Here is a 23,824-nt window from a genome sequence, read left to right as displayed (position 1 = left end):
ATCAAAGCGCTCTCCAGGTGCTCCCACCCGATCAGCCGAGGCCGTGCATACCTGTGGTGCGGCCTGGCGGGGCCCGGGGCAGCTTGTTTGAAAGAAACGTAACGCGCTACTTCGCCACCGACTTGTTGATAATCTCGCCTCAAACAGGAGTTTGAGATGGCTGACGAAAAGCAGTGGTGGGGAGGTCCTCCCCGGGGCCGTCGGCAACTCCTTCCAAGGTGCAGTCGTGTGGCTGGAACGGTCCCCCCGCCCGGGACTACAGAAGGGAGAACATAGCATTTGGCCCGGAGAGTGGCGGCCTGCACCTCGAGCCCGGGCAACCGGGGCGCCTTCGGCCCCGTCCGAATGGGGTGGAGGAGGGGAGGGATTCCGCAGGGATCGAGCGCAAAAAGGGGTCTCCACGAGTCAGTCCTTACCCCCTTCCCGCCCCCTCGGAGAAACTTGGCGGGGGGGACGGCAGGCAAGGAGCAAGACCCTCGGGAGCTGGAGTCCTCTGCCTCGCGGGTGGATAAATAAATTATTAAGCGCCCAATACACAATAGCCTCACTAGATGGAGACGAGGAATCACTGCAGCGGCGCTGGCGGCAGCTGCGGCGGCGGGGAGCGCGGGCGGGAGCGCAGCCCCGGGCGGGAGGCGGGCGAGCTCTGGCTCGGCTCACGTCTGTTTTCCTTTTTCGTGCATTATTTATTTCGCCTCCGCCCGCGGCCCTGCGGCCAGAACAGGCGCTCGCGGCCAGCGCCTCTAGCCGCTGCTTCTCGCGGGCCGGCGTGACGGGCGGCCCGAGCTCGGGCACCCCAGCACCCCGGGCAGCCGCGCGGCGCCACCGGGGAAGGCGGGGACCCGGAGAGGGCACGCACCGCCCGCTCCAGGCGGCTAGGAGGAGACTTTCCCCACCCTCCGCCTCCGCCTCGGCAGCCCGCCCCGGCCCTGGGCGCGGGGTGCCGCCCCTCCCGCCCCGCGCGCGGCCAGGCGCAGCCCGGAGCCACCGCGCCCTGCGCCCCGTGCGAGCGCGCCCTGCCGGGGCCCCCGGCTCAGCCGCCCCGGAGGCCCAAGCCGCGCGCAAACTTTTGCTCCAGTGCCCGGCGCTCCTCCCAGGCATGTGAAGCCCCCAGGCACCCGCGCAGTCGCCAGGGTGAGGACCGAGGCCCCGCCTAGAGGGCGGGGGACTGGGGAGGCGGCTGGCTTTAAATGGGGGCCGTCCGGCCGCTCGGGAACAGAGTCTGCCGCGGGGGGAGCGAGCGCCTCCCTTCCTCGCGCCGAGGATCGGCTGGGGCCGCCGCCAGGCAAGGTGGCGTAAGGCCCCGGAGGGGTGCGGGCGGAGATGGAGACGTGGGGGAAGCTCGTGCCCTGAGGCCGGAGGCCGGGGCTGGCAGAGCGCGAGGGCAAACGGGGCGCGCCCTGAGGTGCATGTGTTGCAGTGTGCGCAGTGAGGGCCGGCGGGGCAGAGAGGGTGCACGCAGCGTATACATGCGGGGTCAGCGAGCGTGCGGGCAGGAGTCGGTGGGTGTGCACGGCTGTTTCTGTGGGTGTGCACGCAGGGTGAATGGTGCCCGCCGGGTTTGAAGTGTGCTCACAGTGGGAGAGAGTTGTGCATGGCTGTTTCCGGGGAGGTGCACGGGGCTCGGTAAGCGTGCTTGGCTGTTTCTGGAGGTGTGCATGGGGCCAGTGTTTGCGCGCAGGATTCCGGGGGCGTGCACCACGACGGACTGTAAGTTCTTGGATGCCGGCCCCCGTGAGTGTGCATGAAGGGTCAGCGAGGATGCAAGCTGGAATGAAAGGCCAGGCTTGTTTTACGAGGGTGCCCCAGGGTGCGGGGCGTGCCCGCCCAACCTGGACTGCTACGTGTGCGTGCGGGTGCGCAACCACGATGGTGCCAGCGGCGCCCGCCTGACCCGAGCTTTGCTCCCCTGACAGTTCGCCCCAGGAGCGGGTGCCGCGGGCCGAGATGCTCCTCCGGGACCTGGTGCTGCGCCGTGGCTACTGCTGGCCCTCACTGCTGCTGCACTGCGCGCTCCACCCGCTCTGGGGCTTCGTGCAGGTGAGCGGTGGCGCGGGCTGCACGCGCCCGAGGACCTCCTGGGCAGGATCGGGTAGGGGGTGGTTGTCACTTCACTCCCATGACCCTGGCTTCCTGCAGTCGCCCCTCTGATTGGTCCTAGGAAGAGTTTAGGAAAAGAAAGGATGCATACTCTCGCCCTGAAAAGATAAGAAACTCCGGAAGGAGGCTTTGGTCCTGGCCTGCTGAGGCCTGCAGGACAGCGCCTTGGAACAGAAAGGGCTGAGGGACTGCCTTCTTGATGATAATATTCTATTGCAGAAATGCAGACAACGAAACCTTAGAGCTTTTACAAACTTAAAAAGAAAAATGATACCAAGAATATACCTTTATTCCCCATCAGAGCCACTAGCAAACTTCATATTAGCCTTCTTAAACTGGACTTCAACACAGAAGGGGCTGTTTCTTGTAGGTGGTAGAGTTGAGGATGTGGACAGATTTTGCGAGGTGGCCACTGGTGGGGGAATGTAAGAAGGAGCTGTCCATCTATAAGGACTGCCTGCGGATGGAGTCTTCACCCTGGGCCCCCCAGTCCCCAGGGCAGACACCAGGTAGCCACCAACTCGAGGGACCTGTGTTAGGGTCAGAGAGATGGTAAGATGGGATGGTCCCTAGTCCCTCCCAGAATGCACACAGTCAGCAGTACAGTGGAATGGTGAAGAGGTGGACTTTGGTGTCAGCTCTGAATTTTGAGCCCCAGCTCTGCCCCTTACCAGCTGGGGGACTTCAGACAGTGCGCTTAACCTCTCTGGGCTCTGGTTTCTTCTTCCTCACTGTGCTATTATAAGTACTTGATGAGATAAAGATTACTTAGCGCAGCTCCTGAACCATAATAAACACTAAATGGGAGCTGTTGCTGCCATTATTGATGGTAGTAATAGTAACGTCACTCATCTATCTGGCTAGCCAGGTACTCTGTTGATTGCTACGTAGTCCGATCAACAATTTTGAATTGTTTTGATCGGCATTTTTACCATTGCAGTCATTGAAATACCCACTCTGGGGTATTTGCAGCTTCATGTCCTCCTGGTGGCATTTTGGGGCTTGGGGACTATTCAGATAGTTGCCCTGAGTAGGAGGTGACAGTCCAGAGAAGATGGGATTGAGCAACACTGCTTGCCAGGCTGCCAAGGTTCATGAGCTGTCCCAAGTGATGGGGCGTTGCTGGGAACCAGGGTGGTCAGTCCTGCTTGTATGGTAGCGCTGGTGACCCCTGGAGGGAACCAGGGGCTCTAATGCTGGAACCAGCCAGCTGGGGGGAGAGCTCGAGTGGGTGGGTCTGCTTGAGTGGGGGAGGGGTACACCCGCCTCCTGCAGCGCCAGGCCCATCTTCTGCTCTCTTCCCTGGCTTGCGTCTGTGTCACTCACAATTGTTTTCCTTTCGGAATTGACAGCTTTGTTTAATGTGTGAAACGACAGTTATTAAACTCAGCTGGGCCTCCTCGGGATTCAGAATTTTGTCACTTCTAAACACTTGGGTGGTTTGGGACCAGTTTCTCTTGTTCAACTTTTAGCTGAACCTCAGGTGTTAAGCTCACTTCCTTTTTGTATTCATTTGTTTACAATCTTCCCTCTTCTGGGAGACTTTTTCAGCTAGTACGGAGAGCAACATGATGATGTTGTTAATCTCCAAGAACTGGAATTTTCTGCAGGAACTAGCAGAATAGAAACAGCAGATCCACCACCTCCCTACCCACTCCCACCACCAAAAGAAAGGATTTTGTAAAGTAGCTTCGTTTTTTAGCAGTGTTCTTCAGCCAGGCAGTACTCACACAAGCGTGTGTGTGAGTTTGTGTGTGTGTATTTCAGATGCCGTTACGCAATACAAATCAATTTTTGTGAAAATCAATTAGAAAAGAAATCCTCCAGACAAGTAGAATGGGTAAAATCTTGGCTGGAGGCGCTGGAAAGATTAATCTACAAATGATAAGGACTGAGAAGTCAAAGGAAAAGGGGCTTTGGAAGGAATGGATTTGGTTTTTGAGCAAAAGAGCTGAAACCAGGAGGAGAGGGGAGAAGAGGAAAAATCAAAGTGCACAAAGCCATGTGTTTCCCTTTAAGTGGAGAGAGTATCATTTGTCACGTCATAGGAGTTTCTTGAATATAAAGAAATCTATCTGTGCTTTCATGAGCTTTTTGCCGGAAGAATCCCTCTAAGTCGTAAACATCTGGAAGGGTGAGACCAGCACAATAATTGGTGAAGCAAGAGGTCTGTGGTCCCTCAAAGCACCGGGTTCCAACCTTGAGATCAGCCCGGAGCCTCTGGCTGCTGCCTGGATGATAAGAAACTTAATCATTACAGTCAGATGACATTAAATAGCCACAAGGTTGGTGGGGGCACTCTTTAGGCTCTTCCCTTTTTTCCTTCATGTGTCTGGAATTGAGATTTTGAGCTTTTGTGATTTAGGGTTCTTCTAAGTTCACTTCCAGATGAGTCCTTTTTTTTTTTTTTTGCAAGTGAAGAGGATGACAGGCTGGCGAATTTATTAGGTGTGACAGGAGTGTGTCTCATCAAGTTACTGTGGTGCTGGCCTGTCTCGATAAAAGATACCAGAAGCCGTCATCCTTGTGGGCGCCCCCCTAAAGCAATTGTCACGGAGACAGGCTCTGATCCGGGCCTGTGGGTCTCTGTGTGGCAATGAGGAGCCATCCCAGACCCAAGCGATGCTGACCCCCCGCCCCTGTGGTCAGTCATTACAGCTTCACTTCTTTAGTCAGCTGCATTTATTGGGCACCTACTGTTTGCCAGGTCCCCCCGTGTTAAGTGCAAGGGATCTAAGGGTCCCTGCCTTCATGGCATTGACAGTCTAGCACTGGAGAGGTTGTTAGACAAGTCATAATAGGCAAGAGTGCTCAGTAGGAGCAAATAGCTTAGAAACAGGAGCTTGTGGAAGATGCAGAGAAACCTCGCAGATGCAGTGCTTCAGCTGAGACATGAACAAGGAGAAATCAGGAGTCAGGATGCAAGCGTGAGTGAAGTGTCCAGGCGGTGGAGGGAGCAGCCCCGAGGTGGGAGGAGAGGGCAGGTCATTGGAAGAACGCAGGTGAGGCCTCTGTTGTAAGCCACTAACATCGTGTCTTACAATTTGGACTTGACCCTGAGGGCTCTGGGGGCCGTGGAAAGTTTTAAGAAAGAGACGACACAATCTCACATTGGCATTTTAGAAATCTCAGTCCAGCTCCAGCACAAAGTTTGGATTCAGGGAGGGGCCAAGGCAAGGGGCACAGGGGCTGGTGAGAGTAGGGTTGCCAGATTTAGCAAATAAAAATACAGGCGGTCCAGTTAAATTTTCAGATGAACAATGGATCGTTCTTGAGCGTTAAGTATATCCCATACAATATTTGGGACATATTTATACTTAAAAAATGTTGTTGTTTCTCTGAAACTTTACAGGGTGTCCTGTATTTTATCTGGCAACCCTAGGAGAGAGGCAGGGCTACCCAGTGGAGGTGTGATGGTGTCCTGGTTTAGGGCTGTAGCACTGGGAGTGAGGAGAGGTGGATGGATTCAAGGACAATTTAGGAGGACTGGGCCAGAGAGCTACACTGGTCGGCCAGAAGTGGGAAGTGGCTGCCACAGTACCGTGTCCCCCAGACCACAGTGCCAGGGACCAAATCCAGGTGACTGCAGGACCTCTCTGTGCGTCAGGACTCTGGCCCCAGGAAAGCGCTGCAGAGCAGGGACAGGAAGGCAGGAGATGGCACAACTGGAATAAAAAGTGGTCACAGGAAGTCGCGATACCGGCTTTAGGTGGGTCATTGACCTCTCTGGGCCTCTGCTCCTTCTTGGTCAAGTCTAGCTAAGAGCAAGTGACTTCAGGGGCAAGTTTCTTCTCCTTGTAAGACTCCCCAGGATGTAAACCAACCAAGCCAGGCATTGAGACAAGCTCGTGGTACCGAGGTTTCCTCTCTGCTGGTCTAAACACAACACTGCCGACCCGCAGAACCCCAAAGTGGACCCGGAGCTGGGGGATGGGGTAGAGCCCATGTTTCTCCACTGCTGGGCAGACAATCCCCAGCACACATTTTTACTGAGCACCAGCGGAACGCCGGGCCCTGTGCAACTTCAGTGAATCACTTAGCCTTGCCAAGCCTGTCGTCCCAGCCAGTAAGTGTGGATGACAACAGCTACCTCTCTTGATTATCCTCATGGTGAGAGGAGAGCCTGTTTCCCATGACTGACACACAGTAGGGCTCAGGAAGTCACACTTGGTCAGAATTGATAAAGCACAGACCCACCCACCTTTCTGCTCCAAGAGGCTCACAACTTAGTGTGGGAGGACATTAACAGTGGGAAAAGTGCCCCAAAGGGGAGGGTTTACGAGGTGAAGAGGCAGCACTGGGCAGCTGGGTCTAATCTGGGGGGGCGTGGGGTTCAGGACAGCTTGCCTGGGAAAGCCATGTAAGAGCTGGGTTTGAAGGATGCATAGAAGTTGGCAAGTGGATAAAGGACCTGTGTAACCAGCTGTCAGTCTAGGGAGGCTCAGCGGCCACAGGCCTGCACTGGACCAAACCAGTGAGGAGCCCGAGGGGTCCCCGCCTCGGGGAGAAGGACAGCCCGTCCAGGCTGGCTAATTTTGTGATGACCTTTGGGTAAGCAGTTGTGCCCGCTCGCATTTCAGTGGGACCGTTATACGAGAGACCACAGATGTTTAACACGCAATGTGTGCCTTCACTTCCCCCACTTCAGCCTTGAAACTTGGCCCTGGTTTCCCTGCTGTGATTTCATCACATTAAGCACTCTTATACATATGCGCCCGTACAGCCTCTCACGAAAATAGGTCATTGTGTTGGGCCAGGTTAAAGAAACGTGCTCCCCTTGAACGCTCTTGCATAAATTGCACCTTGGAGAGTGGGAAAGTAATTGCTTTGGCAATGGCATTGCTTGAAGTTTGCACACTTGGTAGAGTTCAGCGGAGAAGCAATCTCAGAGGCCAGCCGTTGGGAGAAGGGAGATTTTGAGCAACCGCCATGGTCTTAGAAGGTCAGAATCCAGATGGTGATGGGAGGGCTGACAACTACGCTGGGGGAGAAGCCAGTGGATTTGCCATGACGTCTAAGGAGTTAATCATCTCCGTAAAATAACAGAAAAGGCTCACCGTCTGAGGATATGCTCTTTCCGGCGGGAGGTAAGATTGCCTTCCAGAGTTTGAAATGCAGTCAGTGGTCCTTTAAAAACACTAAAAGGTGGTGAGCAGGAGCTTCGTGGCCTCGTCAATATTAAGTCAGGGCTGTAAATCAGTCCACCGCCTGCTGCCATTCCGGTAGCCATTACCCATCCTGTTCACATCTGCCAAGTGGCAAGGGAGCAGCCGAGCCCTGCTGGCTCTCTCCGCGGGCCTGGAACACGTGCAGCAAAGGGTCTGCACTGGCCTCCAAAGGCAGGCCTTCCGTGGCTGGTTGCAGGGAAATTGGGGTTCTGGGTTTCTACTCACTGGAGATGACAGCCAGAGAAATGAACTGTGGGCATCACTGAAGTAGGGGGTGACCACCAACTCTTCCTTCATGTCTTTAAATCAGCTGTTCTCTGGACAGGCAGAAAATGCTAGGTTCAAAGATTTATGGCACTCTGCCATAGAGAGGGATGCTGGCAGTTGGTCTAAGCCAGCCATTCTCTCACCGGCTACACGTTAGAAGCTTAACCTGGGATGCTTCAACAAAATACGCATGCACAGCTCCACCTGTAGAAATTCTGACTTAACTGGCGTGGGAAAAGCTCAAGCATGAGTATTTTTTAAAGCTGCCTGGAGACTCTAATGTGCAAGAAGGGCTGGGAACAGCTGGGTGAACACAACCCACTTTTGCTCCCCTTTTTAGTTTACAGATGGGGAAAGTGGGACTGGTGTTGAAAGAACACCAGCCCAGGAATCAAGAGATGTGGATTCTGGTGAATTCCAGGCATTTCCTTAGGTGTTATGATGGCGAGAGAAAAAATGAAAGGCCTGACCCCTGACCCCATAGACCTTAGAGTCCAGTGGTAAATAGGCAGATGAGCTAGGTAAACACCCCAATGTGGATTTCTGCCACACAGAGTGAAATCCGGTGCCAGGAGAACCTGTAAAATGGAGATCTGACCTGGTCAGGGGGGGTCAGAGACGCTTCCCTGAGGAGGTGAGAGCCAAGCTGAGTAATGGGTAAAGCAGAGGGAAAGGTGTCGGAGAAGATTCCAGGCCACTGGAGCAGCGTGCTCAAAGGGAGGGAGCATGACCAGGGGCCAGGCACGGGAAGGAGGGCTTCGAGAGCAGAGCAGGAGGGGAGGGGAGCCCTCCCTTGCAGGGCCCTGTGGCCCCGTGATTCCCCTGAGCTGTGGGTGAGCATCCGGGCATGGCGGGGGGGTGGGTGCAGGCAGTGTGGTCAGGTGTGTTTCCCACAAGGCCACTCGGGTGGCTCGTGGATCACGCCGGGAAGGTTGTTCTCCCCTTCGTCACGTGCGCCACCAGAGCAGAGGCCTGGCCGGGTAAGGTTCCTCCCCCAAGATGGGGGGCCTTGGCCCAGAGTGGTCACAGAGAGGCCATCAGGAACTGTGGCCGGAGAGGAGGCGAGGGCTTGGTCCTGCACCGTAGCCGGGCAGATGGGAGAAGCGGTTAGGTCAGGTTACGCAGAAGGTAAAATCAGTGCCCTGTCACATCTGGGTGTGAGAACCTCAGGCGGCCACTTCTCCTGCCTGGGCCTCAGTTTCCTCATTTGCATGACGGGGAGATTCTAGAAGCCTCTCATGAATGCCCAAGCCAACTGCCCCAGTCCCACAGAGCTGGAAATACAACCTAGGTCTCCATCCCTGCCAGGCCAGCCCCGCATAACAGTGTTCCCTGTGAGCCAGCCCAGCTTCTGGCTCTTCTTCCTGCCTAGGTCTGGAGGGGTGGGTGGGCCGGGGTGGTCCCGTTTGGGCTCCCAGTTGCCGCATTGGCTTCTCTCGGGCGCCCGTGCCCATTCCTGCAGGTGACGCACGGGGAGCCCCGGAAGTCCTGCTCCAAGGTGACCGACAGCTGTCAACACATCTGCCAGTGCCGGCCCCCGCCCCCGCTGCCCCCGCCCCCGCCGCCCCCGCCGCCGCCCCGACTCCTCTCCGCCCCAGGTAAGTAAAGGCTCAGCCCTGGTTCCGGTTTCTCTTCGCGTTTTCTGGGGCCCAGGAAGGACCTGGGAAGCAGGTTCCCGGGAAGCCAGGAAGCAGAGGGCAGCCTTGCTTCCTTTGTAATTTTCCACTGGCCGAGCAGGAGGGAAGCCAAGACCCAACTTTTCCCTGCAGTCTGCAAAACGCCTTTCCCACAGAATGTTCCTGTGAGATGCAGAAGGACGTTTCTCCATTGGTTAATCAGATAAAAGTCAATCTCCATTTGATGAGTGGCTCTGCCTGGATTGTTCCGAAGGCCAGACCTTGAAGGAGGGCAGTCATGGGCGCTGGTCTGAAATACCCCTCCTGTGAGCATGGTTTCATTTTTTGATTTTAATTCATGTGTAAGGGAGCAATTAGTATAGAACAGAAGTGGAGGCTCTGAGAGCAAAGTTACACGGGTGCCGTTCAGCTATTTGCAGCGAGTTCTGCTACACACACACACACACACACACACACACACACACACCCCCGCATCCCCTCCCCCGCCCCGGTCACTTGTTTGCCTTGATTTCATCTCTGAACAATTTGATTGCAAACAAAGGAGGGTTTCTTTAGCCAGAAATGGCTTCAGTCCTGACCCGTAGGGGTTAAGTTCCCTGCTTACAATTGCCAGTTGATAAGGTCTCTAACAAGAGATCCTGTATTTTGGTTTGATCACTCCAGTTGCGGCCTATAGAATGCCCAAGCTCATGTGTGGATCCACCTCATTAAACACATCTCCATTGAGTTACTTGGGGCATATTTTAAATAACTTTGACGAGGCTTATTCTCTGGTAAGCCGTGTTTCCAAGCTTGCGGTGTGCAGGCAGGGATGCAGTGTTCTGGTGGAATCTTTTGCAGTTCACATGTGTTTCTGCACTTTGTCTGCTAGGCCCCTACCTGTCTCCATTCTTCCCTGACACCCGTGGCTCAGTGCTTCTCAAAGTGTGGCCCTCAGCATCGCCTGAAGCATTCGTTTTAAAGTGCAGCTGCACAGGGCCACTTCAGCCCACTAAGTCAGAGCCTTTGGGGTGGGACTTAGGAAGTGGCATCCTAACAAGTTCTGAGATGATTCAAGTGCAAGTTAAAGTCAAGAACCTCAGCGTACCAGGCCCTCTGCTCCAGGCCTCTGCAGGATCCTGCCCTCCCAAGATGCCCACCCTCCTCCTCTCTCCTGAAGGAATCCCTGGGCTGTACGGTGGGGCCCCGCCTCAGGCCCCTGGCCCCTCACTCCCTTCCCTTCCATGAACTTCCTTCTCCCTCCGCTATTCAAGCTCCAGGCCCGTGCTGCTTCCAGGTGTGTTTGTACCTGATGGATCCACATCCGCCAGTCAGAGTCTGTTCAGTTCATCCTGTGCGAACCTAGCATCTGTGCCAGACACAGACCTGAAAGACCATTCTGGTCTCTGGGACTTCTCATGGGAGGTCCAAGCCCCTCAGACTGTGAAGGGCCTTGTGTGCCTGGCCGAGTAGATCACATTTCATCCTGTGAATCGTTGTTTGCCAAACATTCACCTATCCAAATACCTCCTGTTGTTTGCCTTATTTTTTTTTTTTTTTAAACAGACTCACTTTTGTGTTTATACAAATTAATCTCCAAAGAAAACTTTAATAACTACCATCAGCGAAAAACCAGAATCACTTGTGTAAGTAGAAGGTGACCATAAAAACAAATGCAAACAAACCAGTGTTTTAAAGTTCTAGCCTGTCGTGGAAGGTTCTGAGCTCGAGGCCTTCTTTCTTTCTGCTAAAAAAGGGAGCACAGCAGGTGGTAGAGGGGTGGCAGAGCTGTAGGAGCCCCGTGCGGAGATATTTCTCAAGAAAGAAATCAGAAGGTTTGTGAGAGAATCAAAAGGGGCCTAAGTTTCTTGTTCTATGTTTCTGTGTGTCTGAGCATCAGGTCCAAGTGTCATCCAAAACCAGCTTACTTGCCTGCAGGGACACGTGTCCCATCCTTTAGGAAACTCTGCTCTGGGCAGCGATGAGCCCACGAAGGTATTAAGCAAAGAAGTGACACGATCCCACGTCGTCCGCTTCAGAGTCGACTTTCCTGACAATGTGGAGGGTGGATTGGGGAGAGCTGCCCGACTGGGGTAAAGAGGGGACCACTGAGATACTTCAGGCCCCAGACCACCCACGAAGGCCTGAAGCCAGGTGGGGGGCTGTGGAGAAGGGGAGGTGGGTGGCGGTGCCAGGTGTGAGGGGACAGAGGCCTCCTGTGAGCTTGAGGCCTGAGGGCACTTGCAGGTTAGAGGACAGCAGGTGTAGTTTGATTCTATGGTAGGACTTTTTCAGTTACAAGTAGCAGAAACCCATCTTGAAGTGGCTTAAGTGATGCAAAAACTAGAGAGAGATGTTCGTTTTTTGGTTCATGTGTTGGAATATTCCAGCAGCAGGTCTTATATGATGATGGTACTGGGTTTCCGTCTCCATCTCTCTCTTCTGATTTCTCCCGGGTCACCTTTTCTCTCAGGCAGGCCCAGTCTCTGTGGCTCCAGGCTCTAGGATTCCATCAACCTTACAGTTAGTAATCTCCCTACAGGGAGAGCTTCTCTTTCTCAATCATTCAACTAAAGACCCGGGGCTGACTTTTCACTAGACCAGCTTGAGTCACATGTCCATCCTTGGACCAATCATGATGGCCTACGAGATGGAATGTGCTGATTGGTCAGGCCTGGGCCATGTGACCATGGTCGACAGTTGAGGCTTATGGATAGAGGTTAAGAGAGTGGTGGCTTCTGAAAGGAAAATCCAGGTAGAGGGGTTGTAACCCAAGGATGAGGACGTGGACACTGGGCAGGAGGACAGCGGATGCACCCCGCAGCCATGGGGTTCCGGGCAGATTAGACCAGTGGCAGAGAATGTGTTTTGTACACTGTCTTGGTCCTCACTGAGCTCAGCCCAGAACCCCGCACACGAGTACTGCCCGGTAATGTCAGACAGCTATGGCCACATCCATGACTTCTGCATGTTCTTTAATCCCTGAGGAATTAGCCTCTCCCAGAGGGCACGGGGCTTCAGCAGGTGTGCACGGAGCTCCCCAGGTGCTGGCAGGGGCTTGGAAGTCAGCTATGAGCAAGAGAGGAGCAACTCCTGCCCACAGGGAGCTCACGGTCCAGTGGTCCATCATCTGCAGAGGGTGTGCCTAGGAGTGTCCTTTCCTGCCATCTTTCTGGATACACTGGCTCCAGGCACATGCCAGCCTTTGCTCCCTTGGTCATCAGATGTGCCTGCATCCCTGCCGCTCACAAGGGCTTCTGATTTACCTGGTGAACGTTTGCTGAGTGTCTGCTCTGCGTCCAGCCCTGTGTTGGGTGCACTGGAGGCCCACAGAGAGTTGTTCTCAGTGGCGGGGCCCGGGTAATGAAAAGACTGAGAACACGGCATAAGAGGTCGAGACCCTGAGCCTGGGTTGGTGTGCTAGCCCTGCCACTTCCTCTGCATGATTATAAGAGGGCTGGTAAACTTTTTTTTTTAATTTTTATTTTATACTGGACTATAGTTGATTTACAATGTTGTGTTAGTTTCAGGTGTACAGCAAAGTGAATTAGTTATACATATACATATATCTATTCTTTTTCAGATTCTCTTCCCATATACATTATTATAGAACATTGAGTAGAGTTCCCTGTGCTATACAGTAGGTCCTTGTTGATTATCTATTTTATATATAGTAGTGTGTATATGTTAATCCCAACCTCCCAATTTATCCTTCCCCCCAGCCTTTCCCCTTTGGTAACCAGAAGTTTGTTTTCTATGTCTGTGAGCCTATTTCCAGTTTGTAAATAAGTTCATTTACATCATTTTTTTAGATTCCACATATAAGTGATATCATGTGATATTTGTCTTTCTCTGTCTGACTTACTTCACTTAGTATGATAATCTCTAGGTCCATCCATGTTGCTGCACATGGCATTATTTCATTCTTTTTTATGGCCGAGTAATATTCCATTGTATATGTGTACCACATCTTCTTTATGCATTCATCTGTTGAGGGGCATTTAGGTTGCTTCCATGTCTTGGCTATTGTAAATAGTGCTGCAGTGAACATTGGGGGTGCATGTATCTTTTCAAATTATGGTTTTCTTCAGATATATGCCCAGGAGTGTGATTGCAGGATCATATGGTCGGTCTATTTTTAGTTTTTTAAGGACTCTCCATACTTCTCCATAGTGGCTGTACCAATTTACATTCCTACCAACAGTGTAGAAGAGTTGAAATAGGGCTGGTAAACTTAAGCCTGAGTTTTAGGTGTGAGGTTTTCACCCACCAGTGGGGTTGACTGGAGGATTCATGTAAGCGGCAAGTGGTTTGGAAAACTGGACCGATATCCACTGCTGCTAACCACTGTGTGAAAATCATTCTGATAAAGAGCAGCCTCTGAGTGTTAGACTTAGGGAAAAAAGAGGTGCTTTGGGGGAAAGGTATTTAGTTCCAAAAAGGGCAGGAAGGGAGGATCAGGACAACGTGAGAGAATTTCCAAGTAGACCTTGGATAGGCAGGAGCACAGGGAGGCCGGACAGTCCATGGAGGGGCTGAAGCAAAGGCCCGGAGTTCGGAGCCCGAGGATCAGGCAGGAGGCGCCCTGCTGCAGGAGTGTCCTTCCGCAGGAGTGTGGACTTCGGTACATGTGTCAGGGGTAGAGGGAGAAAGAGGACACAGGGAAACCTCTGTACCTACTCACACAGACCTATAAAGTCGCCTGTAAAAGGAAGGGCCAGAAACATTTGCCGGAATTGTTGGGTATCCTCCCCGCGGCCAGGCAGGCCTCGCTCTTCATCCAAACAGCACCTGCTGCTGCCCTGCTGCTCCGGGCTACCAGCGTATCCCGGGTTGGCTGGGACTCTCCTGGTTTTAGCCCTGAAAGCCCTGCATCCCGGGAAACCCTGTAGTCCTGGGCAAACTGGTATGGTAGGTCACCTACTGCTGGGCCACCCTTCTGGCAGTGGCAACATGGTTTTTCCCATTTATTTCTTATGTTTTATTTTGTTTTACTGTGAAACTTTCAAGAGCACTGTCCCCTCACCCCCCGCCTCCAGCTCCATTCTAGAACATGTTGATCATGGGGGCAGCTCAGCCCCACATTTGTCTGTGGGTCCCCAGCTCAACTGCCCCTCCCAGCCGCCCTGGGACGTCTGTTGAGACAGCCTTGCCCTGAGTCCTACTTGCCACCCAGAAGGAACTTGGAAAGGGTTCTTGTGATGTGGAAGATTCTTGACCAGCATCTCCAGTTTCTGCCCTTTGTTTCCCAAACTCTGCCCATGCCCTTCACACTTTAGGTGGCAACTGCCTAGGGCAGCTGCACTTTGTAAACTTTTGCAAACAGTGGGAGGCACTAGACTGGGTGATTCTCAAATGCAAGTGTGGTCCGAATCCCCTGGAGGGCTTGTCCAAACACAGGTTGCTGAATCCCATCCCCAGAATTCCTGATTCAGTAGGTCTGGGGTGGGGCGGAGGATTTGCATTTCTAATATATTTTCAGGTGACACTGATGCGCTGACCGGCCAGGGCACACCCTTTGAGAACCAGTGTCCTAGAGAATGGCAATCAAGTCAAGGGACTTTGGAGTCATATGCAGCTCTTCCACTGCTAACTCTGTGACCCTCAGCACATCTCATCCCTCTCAGCCTCAGTTTCCTCATCTGTAAAATGGAGCTAATGATACTTACCTCAGGAGGGATTGCAGTGAAGACTGGAAATTATACAGCCTGTACTTGGCAGAAACTACATGCTTAAAAGTGGTGTTACAGCACAGTGGCTCAGCCTGGCTGTCCTGCCCTCTAGGTCTGGGGTCCACCCTTGTTCATGAGCTAAGTGATTTGGGCAACGTGTCCTTAACAGCTTGGGACCTCAATTTCCACATCTGTAAAATGAGGCTAATGACAACACCCGCTGCATATGGGCTGGGCGGTTGTGAGAATTCCATGCCATGAAGTTAACACAGCGCAGAGCCTGGAACCCAAGTAACACTCACTGAATGGCAGCTAATAAGTAATACTAATAACAGTAGTAGTAATAATAATAATACTAGGTCACTGACGTTCAGGTCGGGAGTTGTTTAAACATGGTTCTGGCACGTCGCTGCTGAGAAAGGAGCATCTGATTAGAAACTCAGGGAGGAAATGAGTGCTTTAAGGATGTGTAGATGCCCCTAGGTATTCAACAAAAAAGAAAAGGTCTACTGAGAATACCACTCTTGCCCCATTAGGGGCAGCTGTCACCAGGCTTGTGATCCCCAGGGTCAGCCCCAGAGTCCCTGGGTGAAAGTATTTCTGGAAGGCATGGGCAGGGGTGAACACTGGCAAAGCAAAGGAATAGACGTGCTCGAGGGCCCGACCAAAAAGCCCACAGCAGCTGCCAGGGCTCAGGACTGGGCCGACTTTGTAAATGTCAGCGATGGCCCACTCGTCCCCGCACGTGACTCAGACGCTGTGGCCGAGGAAGGAGATGTGTACCAGCCCTCAAGGAAGAGCATGTACACCCCCTCCACGAGACCTGCTTCTGAGGCTGATGGGGCCAAAAATAGCTGTGGCAGAACAGAGGCGTGAGCCTGCATTCCCATAGTGCCTGTCTTTAAGGAGCTCAAAGCACTGAGATAGATTTGATTTTTCGCATTTATTTTATTCTTAGAAAAACCCGAAGAGAGGTTGACTCCGCAAAGGTCACACAGCAGTGGTGGAGCTAGGAATGGGGTCACCTGGTTCCCCTCCTATGTGCCAAGGGCCACGTTTTAACAGAGAGAAGCAAATGGGACTGTGGAAGTTCTAGAATGCTTTTTTTACTCAGCCAGAACACTAGGAGGAACTGGTACTCAGCCTCCAGTACTGAGGTGGAAGCTCTGTGCTTCTCTTCTTGTTTAATCCTCACGTACTCCTTTGTAGGAGATCGTATCAGCCCCAATTTCCCTTAGGAGCCTGGGACTCAGAGAGCGTGACTTACTTGTTCCCAGCGGCCCAGCTGGTAAGGAGGGGAAGTACTTCCAGGTCACCGGATTACTTCCTGCTGAGTCCTCTGCCTAGCTCTCCTCCTCCATTTCTGAGAGTCAGCTTCAGGGGTCCCCTTTCCTTTCCTTGAATGGGCCTCACTCCTTCCTGTCTTGGAGCCTCTTGTATATACTAGTTCTCGTGTCTGCCGGGCATCCCTTCGAAGTAGTTAACCTCAACTCAGGCAGATCTCAGCTCAAATATCCTCCAGGAAAACCTTCCCTGACTTCTACAGAGGTCACTCCGTTCCCTGTTCTGGTTCTCGATGGCTATGGAGTCAGTCACGCCAAAAGTTAGTGGTTAAAAAAACAACCCAAGGGTACTGTCCTTTCCTCTCAGCAGTTATGGGGGGTGACGGGGCTCCACCAGGAGGGTCTTGCTCGGAGTCTCCATGCAATTGTAATCAGTTGGCTGGAGCTGGAGCCATCTCAAAGGCTCCCTTGCTCGTGCCTGGTTGCTGATGCCGGCTCCTGGAGGGGTCCCCAGCTGGTCTTGTTCCTCCACGTGGCCTGGGCTTCCTCACAGCATGGTGGCAGGGTTCCAAGCTTGAGAAGCAGGTAGAAGCTGTACGCCTTTGATGATGTAACTGAGGAAATCATGCAGCATCATTTCCGCTGCATTCTGTTCCTTGGAATCAAGTAACCGAGGCTGCTCAACTTCTAGGTTCAGGGAATTCGATTCCACCTCATGGTAGAGGAGTGTCAGGGAATTTGTGTACATTTTAAAACCACACACATACATACACACACTCTGAACTTTTTCTTTTCCTTTATAACAATCATCCTACTCTTGAAATATCTAATTAATTATTTGACTAATGCCTGGGCCTTTTGTTAGATATAAATAATTGTGTGTGTCCGCCGTGTCCACTTATAGCCCCAGCTTGTTAGCACATGCCTGGCACATCACAGGTCCTCAGTAGCTACTAATTTGTTTCTTTTGCAAAGATTTTTATGCTCTACTGTATGCCAGGCACTGTGCAAGGTTCTGGGAGTGCAGTGGTGAACAGGATGGAAGGGTCCCTGTGTGTGGGACAGAAAATAAACAAACCAAAAATATCGCCAGAAAAATAGAAGATAGCGTATCCTACAAAGGTAATTAAAATCACAAGATCTGATAGGGGGTGACTGGGTGGTCACTTAGATTGTGTGGTCTGGGGACAGCAGATGACATTTCAGCTGAGACCCGATTGAAGGGAAGTTGTGGGCAAGGAAGACGTGGGGGAAGAGCGTTCTCAGCAGAGGGAACAGCAGTGCGAGTTCCTCGCGCGCTTGGGGTGTGCGAGGGGCCATTGTGGCTCCTGGCTGAGGCGAGGCCCAGAGGGAGGGCCTGGGAGGCCAGGGAAGGGGTTGGGGTTTTATCTTAAGTGTAAGCAGAAGCTTCAGAGGGTTCTGAGCAGGGCTGTGGCGTGGCCTCATTTATACTTTACAGAGCCCGGCTCCCAGTGTGGAGGCTGTCCCTTCGGTCCAGGTGGTGATGGAGGAGCCTGTGAGGTGGCCTGGATGGAGCGAGGGGAGAGGTGGCAGTGTCAAGGCCTGGTCTGATTTAAGATGGTTTTGGAGGTGAGGTGATGGCTGCGGTTGTAGGGAGCGAGGGCAGCAAGGATGCTGTTAGGTCCTGTGGAATGAACAAGCGGGGAAAGCCTGAGGACATCACTCACAAGCTCCCCCTCCTTGGTCCCCTCGGGTGTTTGTGATCTCAGCAGCGGGATAATGATGCAGACCCGGGTGGTGCCGGGAAGAGGTGAGCGTGTGACGAGGGACTTTGGATATCAAACACAGGCTGTGTCACTTGGGTCGTTTCTTGTTTCACGGGCCATGTCGGTGCCAAGCTGGTCTTCACTGCCGCCGTTGATCTGGACCTTGGGGTATTGGATGTTCATCATTTGCGGGAGGTGGGGTTTCTGTGCTGTTATCTTTGAGCCACTTGTCTGGTCTGTGAGTAGTAGGATCTGGTGGCTGGGCCCGGCTCTGTCTCTTACCAGCTGTGTGCTGGTCACTCAACCTCTCTGAGCTTCCGTTTCCTCATCTGCCAAAGGGGGCTCAGGATGCCGTCCTCAGAAGGTACCTGTGGGAGCATGAATAATATGTGGGCCTAGCCCAGCACCCGCTACGTTCCCACTCCCAGTAAATGGGCTCTCTTGTCAATATAATCCTTGCTTGAGCAAATCTCTTATCCAACCAGTCTCAGCTCTCCCATCCCTAAAAAGGGCTGGCTGGCTCTGCCCTGCGTTCCCCTCGACACTGAGCACCACGTGTATGGTAGCGTGAATTTTTGTGCCCAAACCTGAGTATCTGATATCCGTAATATCTTTCAGTACATGGAATTGTTTGTCTTCCATGTATTTGCGCATATCCAGCAAATAAAAGATTACAAATTGATGTGGACTTTAATTTCTTAACAAACTTATATTCGTTGATTTATTGAACAGACGTTTGCCAAGAGGTTGTGCCCTGGCAGGTCTTGGGGCTGCAGAGATGAACTGTGCACGGCCCTGCCCTCGGGTAGCCTGCCTCTGGCTGGATGCCTGAGCCCTGCTGCATATCGGCATCCCCTGGGAGCTTTAGAAACGACTGATGCCCGGGCCCACCCTCAGTGGAGGTGCTTCTTGCATGAATCAAGGTTGAGACCCTCGGCTGTAACCAGAGGCCAGAGGCAGGAAGGGGTCTGTGCCAGAAGGAGGAAGAGGTGAGGGCCCAAAAGACTGGTGAGGCTTGCACGTGAGTGACCTCCTGGTACCGCTACGGGCGCTGTGGTGACCCCAGAGTTGGGCCAAACAGGGCAGGGAGGGTGTGGCCCCCATAATGGAAGGGGAGCCTGCTGGGTGGGGGGCATGATCCTGGCTAAAGGGCCCCGCCTGTTGCATCGGGATGGAAGTCTGGTTCTGACGCCCTGTGACTCTGGCCTCACGTGGACCTCGTTTTCCTCATAGGGCTGTTGAGAGGGTCACACGAGTTTGAAGGCGACGGTGCTTAGAACAGTGCCAGCACGGGGTGATTGCCCTGCCAGACTTAGCTATTTCGTATTATTATGGAAGTCATCTAGAATGTCCCACTTACGTCCGGGTCAAAGCAGCCAGCCTGACCTGTTTAATTTCTGATCCAGTCCCTGAGGTCGGGGACTGTTGATTCGTCTTTGTCCCCAGAGACAGCTCAGAGCTTGACATGGAAAGTGCACACTGAGTGTTTGAATATATGAATGCATGTGTGACTAAATGAGGAAGACAGAAGAGAAACTGTCCAGGACAAGGGGGTAGAGAGGGGACTGACATTTTTTTTAAGAGTCTGCCATTTGCCAAGGAGCATTTGGGACCATGTCTTATTTAGGGCTCGATGGAGGGTGGGGTGTCGACTTACCCAGGCAGAGCTGCAGCCCTGGCAGTTGGAAGCCCAGCCAGCGAGCCCAGGAAGGGCACCAGCAGCACCTGGTACAAGCTGTCACCTTTTTCCACTGTGATTGCCACAGGTGACCTTGCCCCCGGTCAGACCCAGATGGATCCACACCTTCTAGCTAGGAGTCCACACCTCTCTTTAGCACCCAAGAAGGCACATCAGCGTTCAAGTGAGTGTTCTCCTTTCAGAAGGATACCTAATTTATATATTTAAAGAGCAGTAAATCACTCACAGACATTTACTCATTCAACAAATATATGGAGAGCTCTCCGCTGAGGTCACAGACTGAGGAGGACACAGTGGGTAAGACAGGGCGAACCCAGGGAAGCTTCAGTGGGGGACGATCGGGGCTCTGTTTTTTCTCATGTGGAGTTTGGGATGCCTGTGGACAGCCAGGAAAGGCAGAACACGCAGGAATTGTAGGCTAAACGGAGCACCAAGTGTCAGGACGGAGCAGGCCATCGGTCCCCTGAAAGGAGAGGGTCTGTCCTAGAGCAGGTGTCCTGCAGGAGGTGCTGGCTGAGCTGAGGGGGGATGATTCTCCAGGTGAGGGCTGGGCATGCTCACAGCAGAGAGAACAGCAGGGGCAAAGGATGGGAAGCCACGGTGATGGGAGGCGTGGTGAGAGAGGAGTGGAGGCGTGGCAAAGCTTGACAGTGTGCGGGAATCTCAGACTCACTCCCCGGGTGGTGCGAGCCCTAGAGGGTCCGACTGGGTCCGACTGGAGAGCTGCCACCTAAGCTGCCTTTACTCAGCCCTGGCTGGGGACAAAGTAGAAGGAGGCTGAAGACAGAGGGCAGGGAGGAGATGGTGGCCTGGGCCAGGCAGCAGCTATGGGGCACGAGAAATTTCAGGGCTCAGTGACCAGCCGCTGTCCAGGGTGATGGAAAAGGAAAACTCTGTCTGATCAGATCCCCCTTGTGGAGACAGGACACGAGGGAGAGGGATGGCCTCAGGAGTTCCAGGCTTTGTCACGTGGCATTGGAGGTGGCACAGGACAGCGGGGGAGATGGTTGGCTGGTGGGTCTGGAGTTGCGGCAGAGGCCTGAGCTGGCCCTAAGGATGGAGTGGGAGCACCAACGGCCTTGGGGCCAAAGCCACTGGAGATCAATCACCTGGGGAGAGCATGGGGAAGACAGCCTGGGGTTCGGGGGAAGAGGAGCCCAAGAAAGGGCAGCCAAAGGGGAAGGAGGAAAACCAGGAGAGGGGAGGGGGCGAGGAGTCGAGGGCTGGGAGGGCTCACGGGATTCGTAACCAGGCGCTGGTATCCACCCTCCTGTATCCATTTACCTTCTCCTCCAGAGTGGAGAAGAATGAAGGAGGAAGAAGCTTAAGAACTGAAACAAATGTGTGGCTCCCACTTAGGGACCATTGGAAGTCAGGTGGTGATAAAGTTAGTCTAATCCAGGGAGGCTTCAGGGAGGAGGCGAGCTCACTGTGCACACCTGGAAGGTGGGGAGAGGTACGATTGGCCTCAGGAAGATGAGCTGAGTGGGAAAGGGCATGAGCAAGGTAGGGGAGCTAGTGTGGACATGGCTGGGAGCAACCAGGGGCCCCCAGTGGAAGAACTGGTCTGCGTTGTCACAGGTGGGTGTGCTGATCAGGGTTCAGAGGCAGAGTCCCCGGGTTGCTGGGAGCTGAGGCTGGAGGAGGGGATGGCAAGACCGGGAGACCTGTATTCATTCAAACATTTCTTGAGCATTTCTACATTCCAAGAGCTTGGGCTACACCGTGGAACAAAGTAAATGCAGAGCTGATACTCTGGCTGGGGAGACAGAGCAGAGAACAATAAACCTGATGAACCGTTAGGCTGTAGAGTGTGCTAGAAATGTAAGTGCTGTGGGAAGAAAGTGAACTAGAGCAAGCTGGGCTTGGGCCACGTGGCAACCTGGAGGGAAGATGGCGGTGGAGCGAAGACTTGGAGGTGAGGGAGCGAAGCTCACTGGTACGTGGGGAGACTGTCCCTGGTGGAGAGGACAGCCAGGCTGAGGCCTGGGGTGGTTGAGGAGCAGCCGGGGGCGGTGGGGGGCAGCGTGGCTGGAGCAGAGTCAGGTGAGGAACATGGTCAGATTCCAGATGAGAGCCCTTCACGCTTCTGAATAAGCTGGGTTCCAACAGGTGGTGTCCTGGGGGACCAGGGCAGGGAGCAGCGAGGGGTGGCCGGACACTGCAGTTGCTACAAGGCGAGCAGCTCCAGTGGGGTCTGCCCCAGAGATGCCGGGGCCAGGGCTGTCCTGGAACCAGGACAGAACCATCTGATTTCAGGTCCCAGCCAGCCCCTCAATGAGTGCTCTGATTCGAACAAGGCTCTGATGGAGGGCTTTGTGAGTGGGCTGGTAATGGTGTAATTAAAAGAGGGAAATGATTTATGCGTCTGCCAGGTGGGGGATGAACGCCTACCACCCGGTGCTTCCGGGTGTGAAGCCTGAGTCCTTCATCACTTTCATGGCGCTGTGATCGGCTATGCAGCCCAGATCTGCCCCACCTGTATCTCCAGGGCCCTGGGGCTGGCATTCCCAAAGCCACCTCTTGGGTCTCAATCCTGGCGCCCAGGTCCGGCCCAGAGCAGAGGCCTATTGTGGAGGAACCATCATGGAGGTCGTTTCTGTGGATACAGGAAGAGAGTTGAACTCTGTAAGAAACATGGTGATAGTTTCTCTGAAGTGAATCAATGCTGACAAATGAAAATAACACTAAAGAGTCTAAATATACTCAGACGCAAGAAGCCACTCTCTTTTTTTTTTTTTTTTTTACTGAAGTCTAGTTGATGTACAATATTATATGTTACAGGTGTACAATATAGTGATTCACAATTTTTAAAGGTTATACTCCATTTGTAGTTATTATAAAATATTGGCTATATTCCCTGTGTTGCACAGTATATCTTTGTAGCTTTTTTTTTTTTTTTTTAATTTATGGCTGTGTTGGGTCTTTGTTGCTACGCGCGGGCTTTCTCTAGTTGCAGCGAGCGGGGGCTACTCTTCCTTGCAGTGCGCAGGCTTCTCATTGCAGTGGTTTCTCTTGTTACAGAGCACAGGCTCTAGGTGCGTGGGCTTCAGTAGTGGTGGCTTGCAGGCTCTACAACGCAGGCTCAGTAGTTGTGGCGCACGGGCTTAGTTGCTCCGCGGCATGTGGGATCTTCCTGGACCAGGGCTCAAACCCGTGTCCCCTGCATTGACATGCGGATTCTTAACCACTGTGCCACGAGGGAAGTCCCTGTAGATTATTTTATACATAATAGTTTGTCCTCTTAATCCCCTACTCCTATATTGCCCCTTCCCCCCACTGGTAACCACTAGTTTGTTCTCTATATCTGTGAGTCTGCTTCTCTTTTGTTACATTCACTAGTTTGTTGTATTTTTTAGATTCCACATATAAGTGATATCATATAGTATTTGTCTTTCTCTATCTGACTTATTTCACTTAGCGTAATGCCCTCCAAGTCCACCCATGTTGCTGCAAATGGCAAAATTTCATTCTTTGTTCTTCTTTCTCTAGTTGCTTTAGATGTAACATTAGGTTGTTTATTTGAGATTTTTCTTGTTTCCTGAGGTAAGCTTGTATTGCTATAAACTTCCCTCTTAGAACTGCTTTTGCTGCACCCCATAGGTTTTGGATCATCATGTTTTTGTTTTCATTTGTCTCTGGGTATTTTTTTTTTATTTATTTATTTATTTATTTATTTATTTTTGGCTGTGTTGGGTCTTTGTTTCTGTGCCAGGGCTTTCTCTAGTTGCGGCAAGCGGGGGCCACTCTTCATCGCGGTGAGTGGGCCTCTCACTATCACGGCCTCTCTTGTTGCGGAGCACAGGCTCCAGACGCGCAGGCTCAGTAGTTGTGGCTCACGGGCCCAGTTGCTCCGTGGCATGTGGGATCTTCCCAGACCAGGGCTCGAACCCCTGTCCCCCGCATTAGCAGGCAGATTCTCAACCACTGCGCCACCAGGGAAGCCCTCTGGGTATTTTTTGATTTCCTCTTTGATTTCTTCGGTGATCCATTGGTTGTTTAGTAGCATATTGTTTAACCTCCACGTGTTTGTGGTTTTTGCAGTTTTTTTCATGTAGTTAATTTCTAATCTTGTAGTGTTGTGGTCGGAAAAGATACTTGATATGATTTCAATTTTCTTAAATTTACTGAAGCTTGCTTTGTGGCCCAGCATGTGATCTATCCTGGAGAATGTTCCATGTGCACTTGAAAAGACCGTGTATTCTGCTGCTTTCGGATGGAATGCTCTATAAATATCAATTAAATCCATCTGGTCTAATGTATCATTTAAGGCCTGTGTTTCCTTATTGCTT

At 52.7% G+C, this 23,824-nt stretch overlaps 1 protein-coding gene across 1 annotated transcript in view; it reads left to right on the top strand.

Annotated features, from left to right (window-relative positions):
* The first annotated feature begins 1,081 nt into the window (after window positions 1-1,081).
* Window positions 1,082-23,824, top strand: part of PRIMA1 (proline rich membrane anchor 1) — a 60,399-nt gene continuing 37,656 nt past the window's right edge. Inside the window, exons 1-3 of the mRNA XM_061182836.1 lie at window positions 1,082-1,134; window positions 1,917-2,040; window positions 8,998-9,133. Coding sequence (XP_061038819.1) covers window positions 1,948-2,040; window positions 8,998-9,133 — 229 coding nt within the window. The 5' untranslated portion in view covers window positions 1,082-1,134; window positions 1,917-1,947. The remainder of the gene's footprint in view (window positions 1,135-1,916; window positions 2,041-8,997; window positions 9,134-23,824) is intronic.

This window comes from Eubalaena glacialis, chromosome 2 (assembly GCF_028564815.1).
Source record: "Eubalaena glacialis isolate mEubGla1 chromosome 2, mEubGla1.1.hap2.+ XY, whole genome shotgun sequence".
Classification (NCBI taxonomy): Eukaryota; Metazoa; Chordata; class Mammalia; order Artiodactyla; family Balaenidae; genus Eubalaena; species Eubalaena glacialis.
Note: the sequence above shows the minus strand (reverse complement) of the source record. Positions and strands in the feature narration are given on the sequence as shown.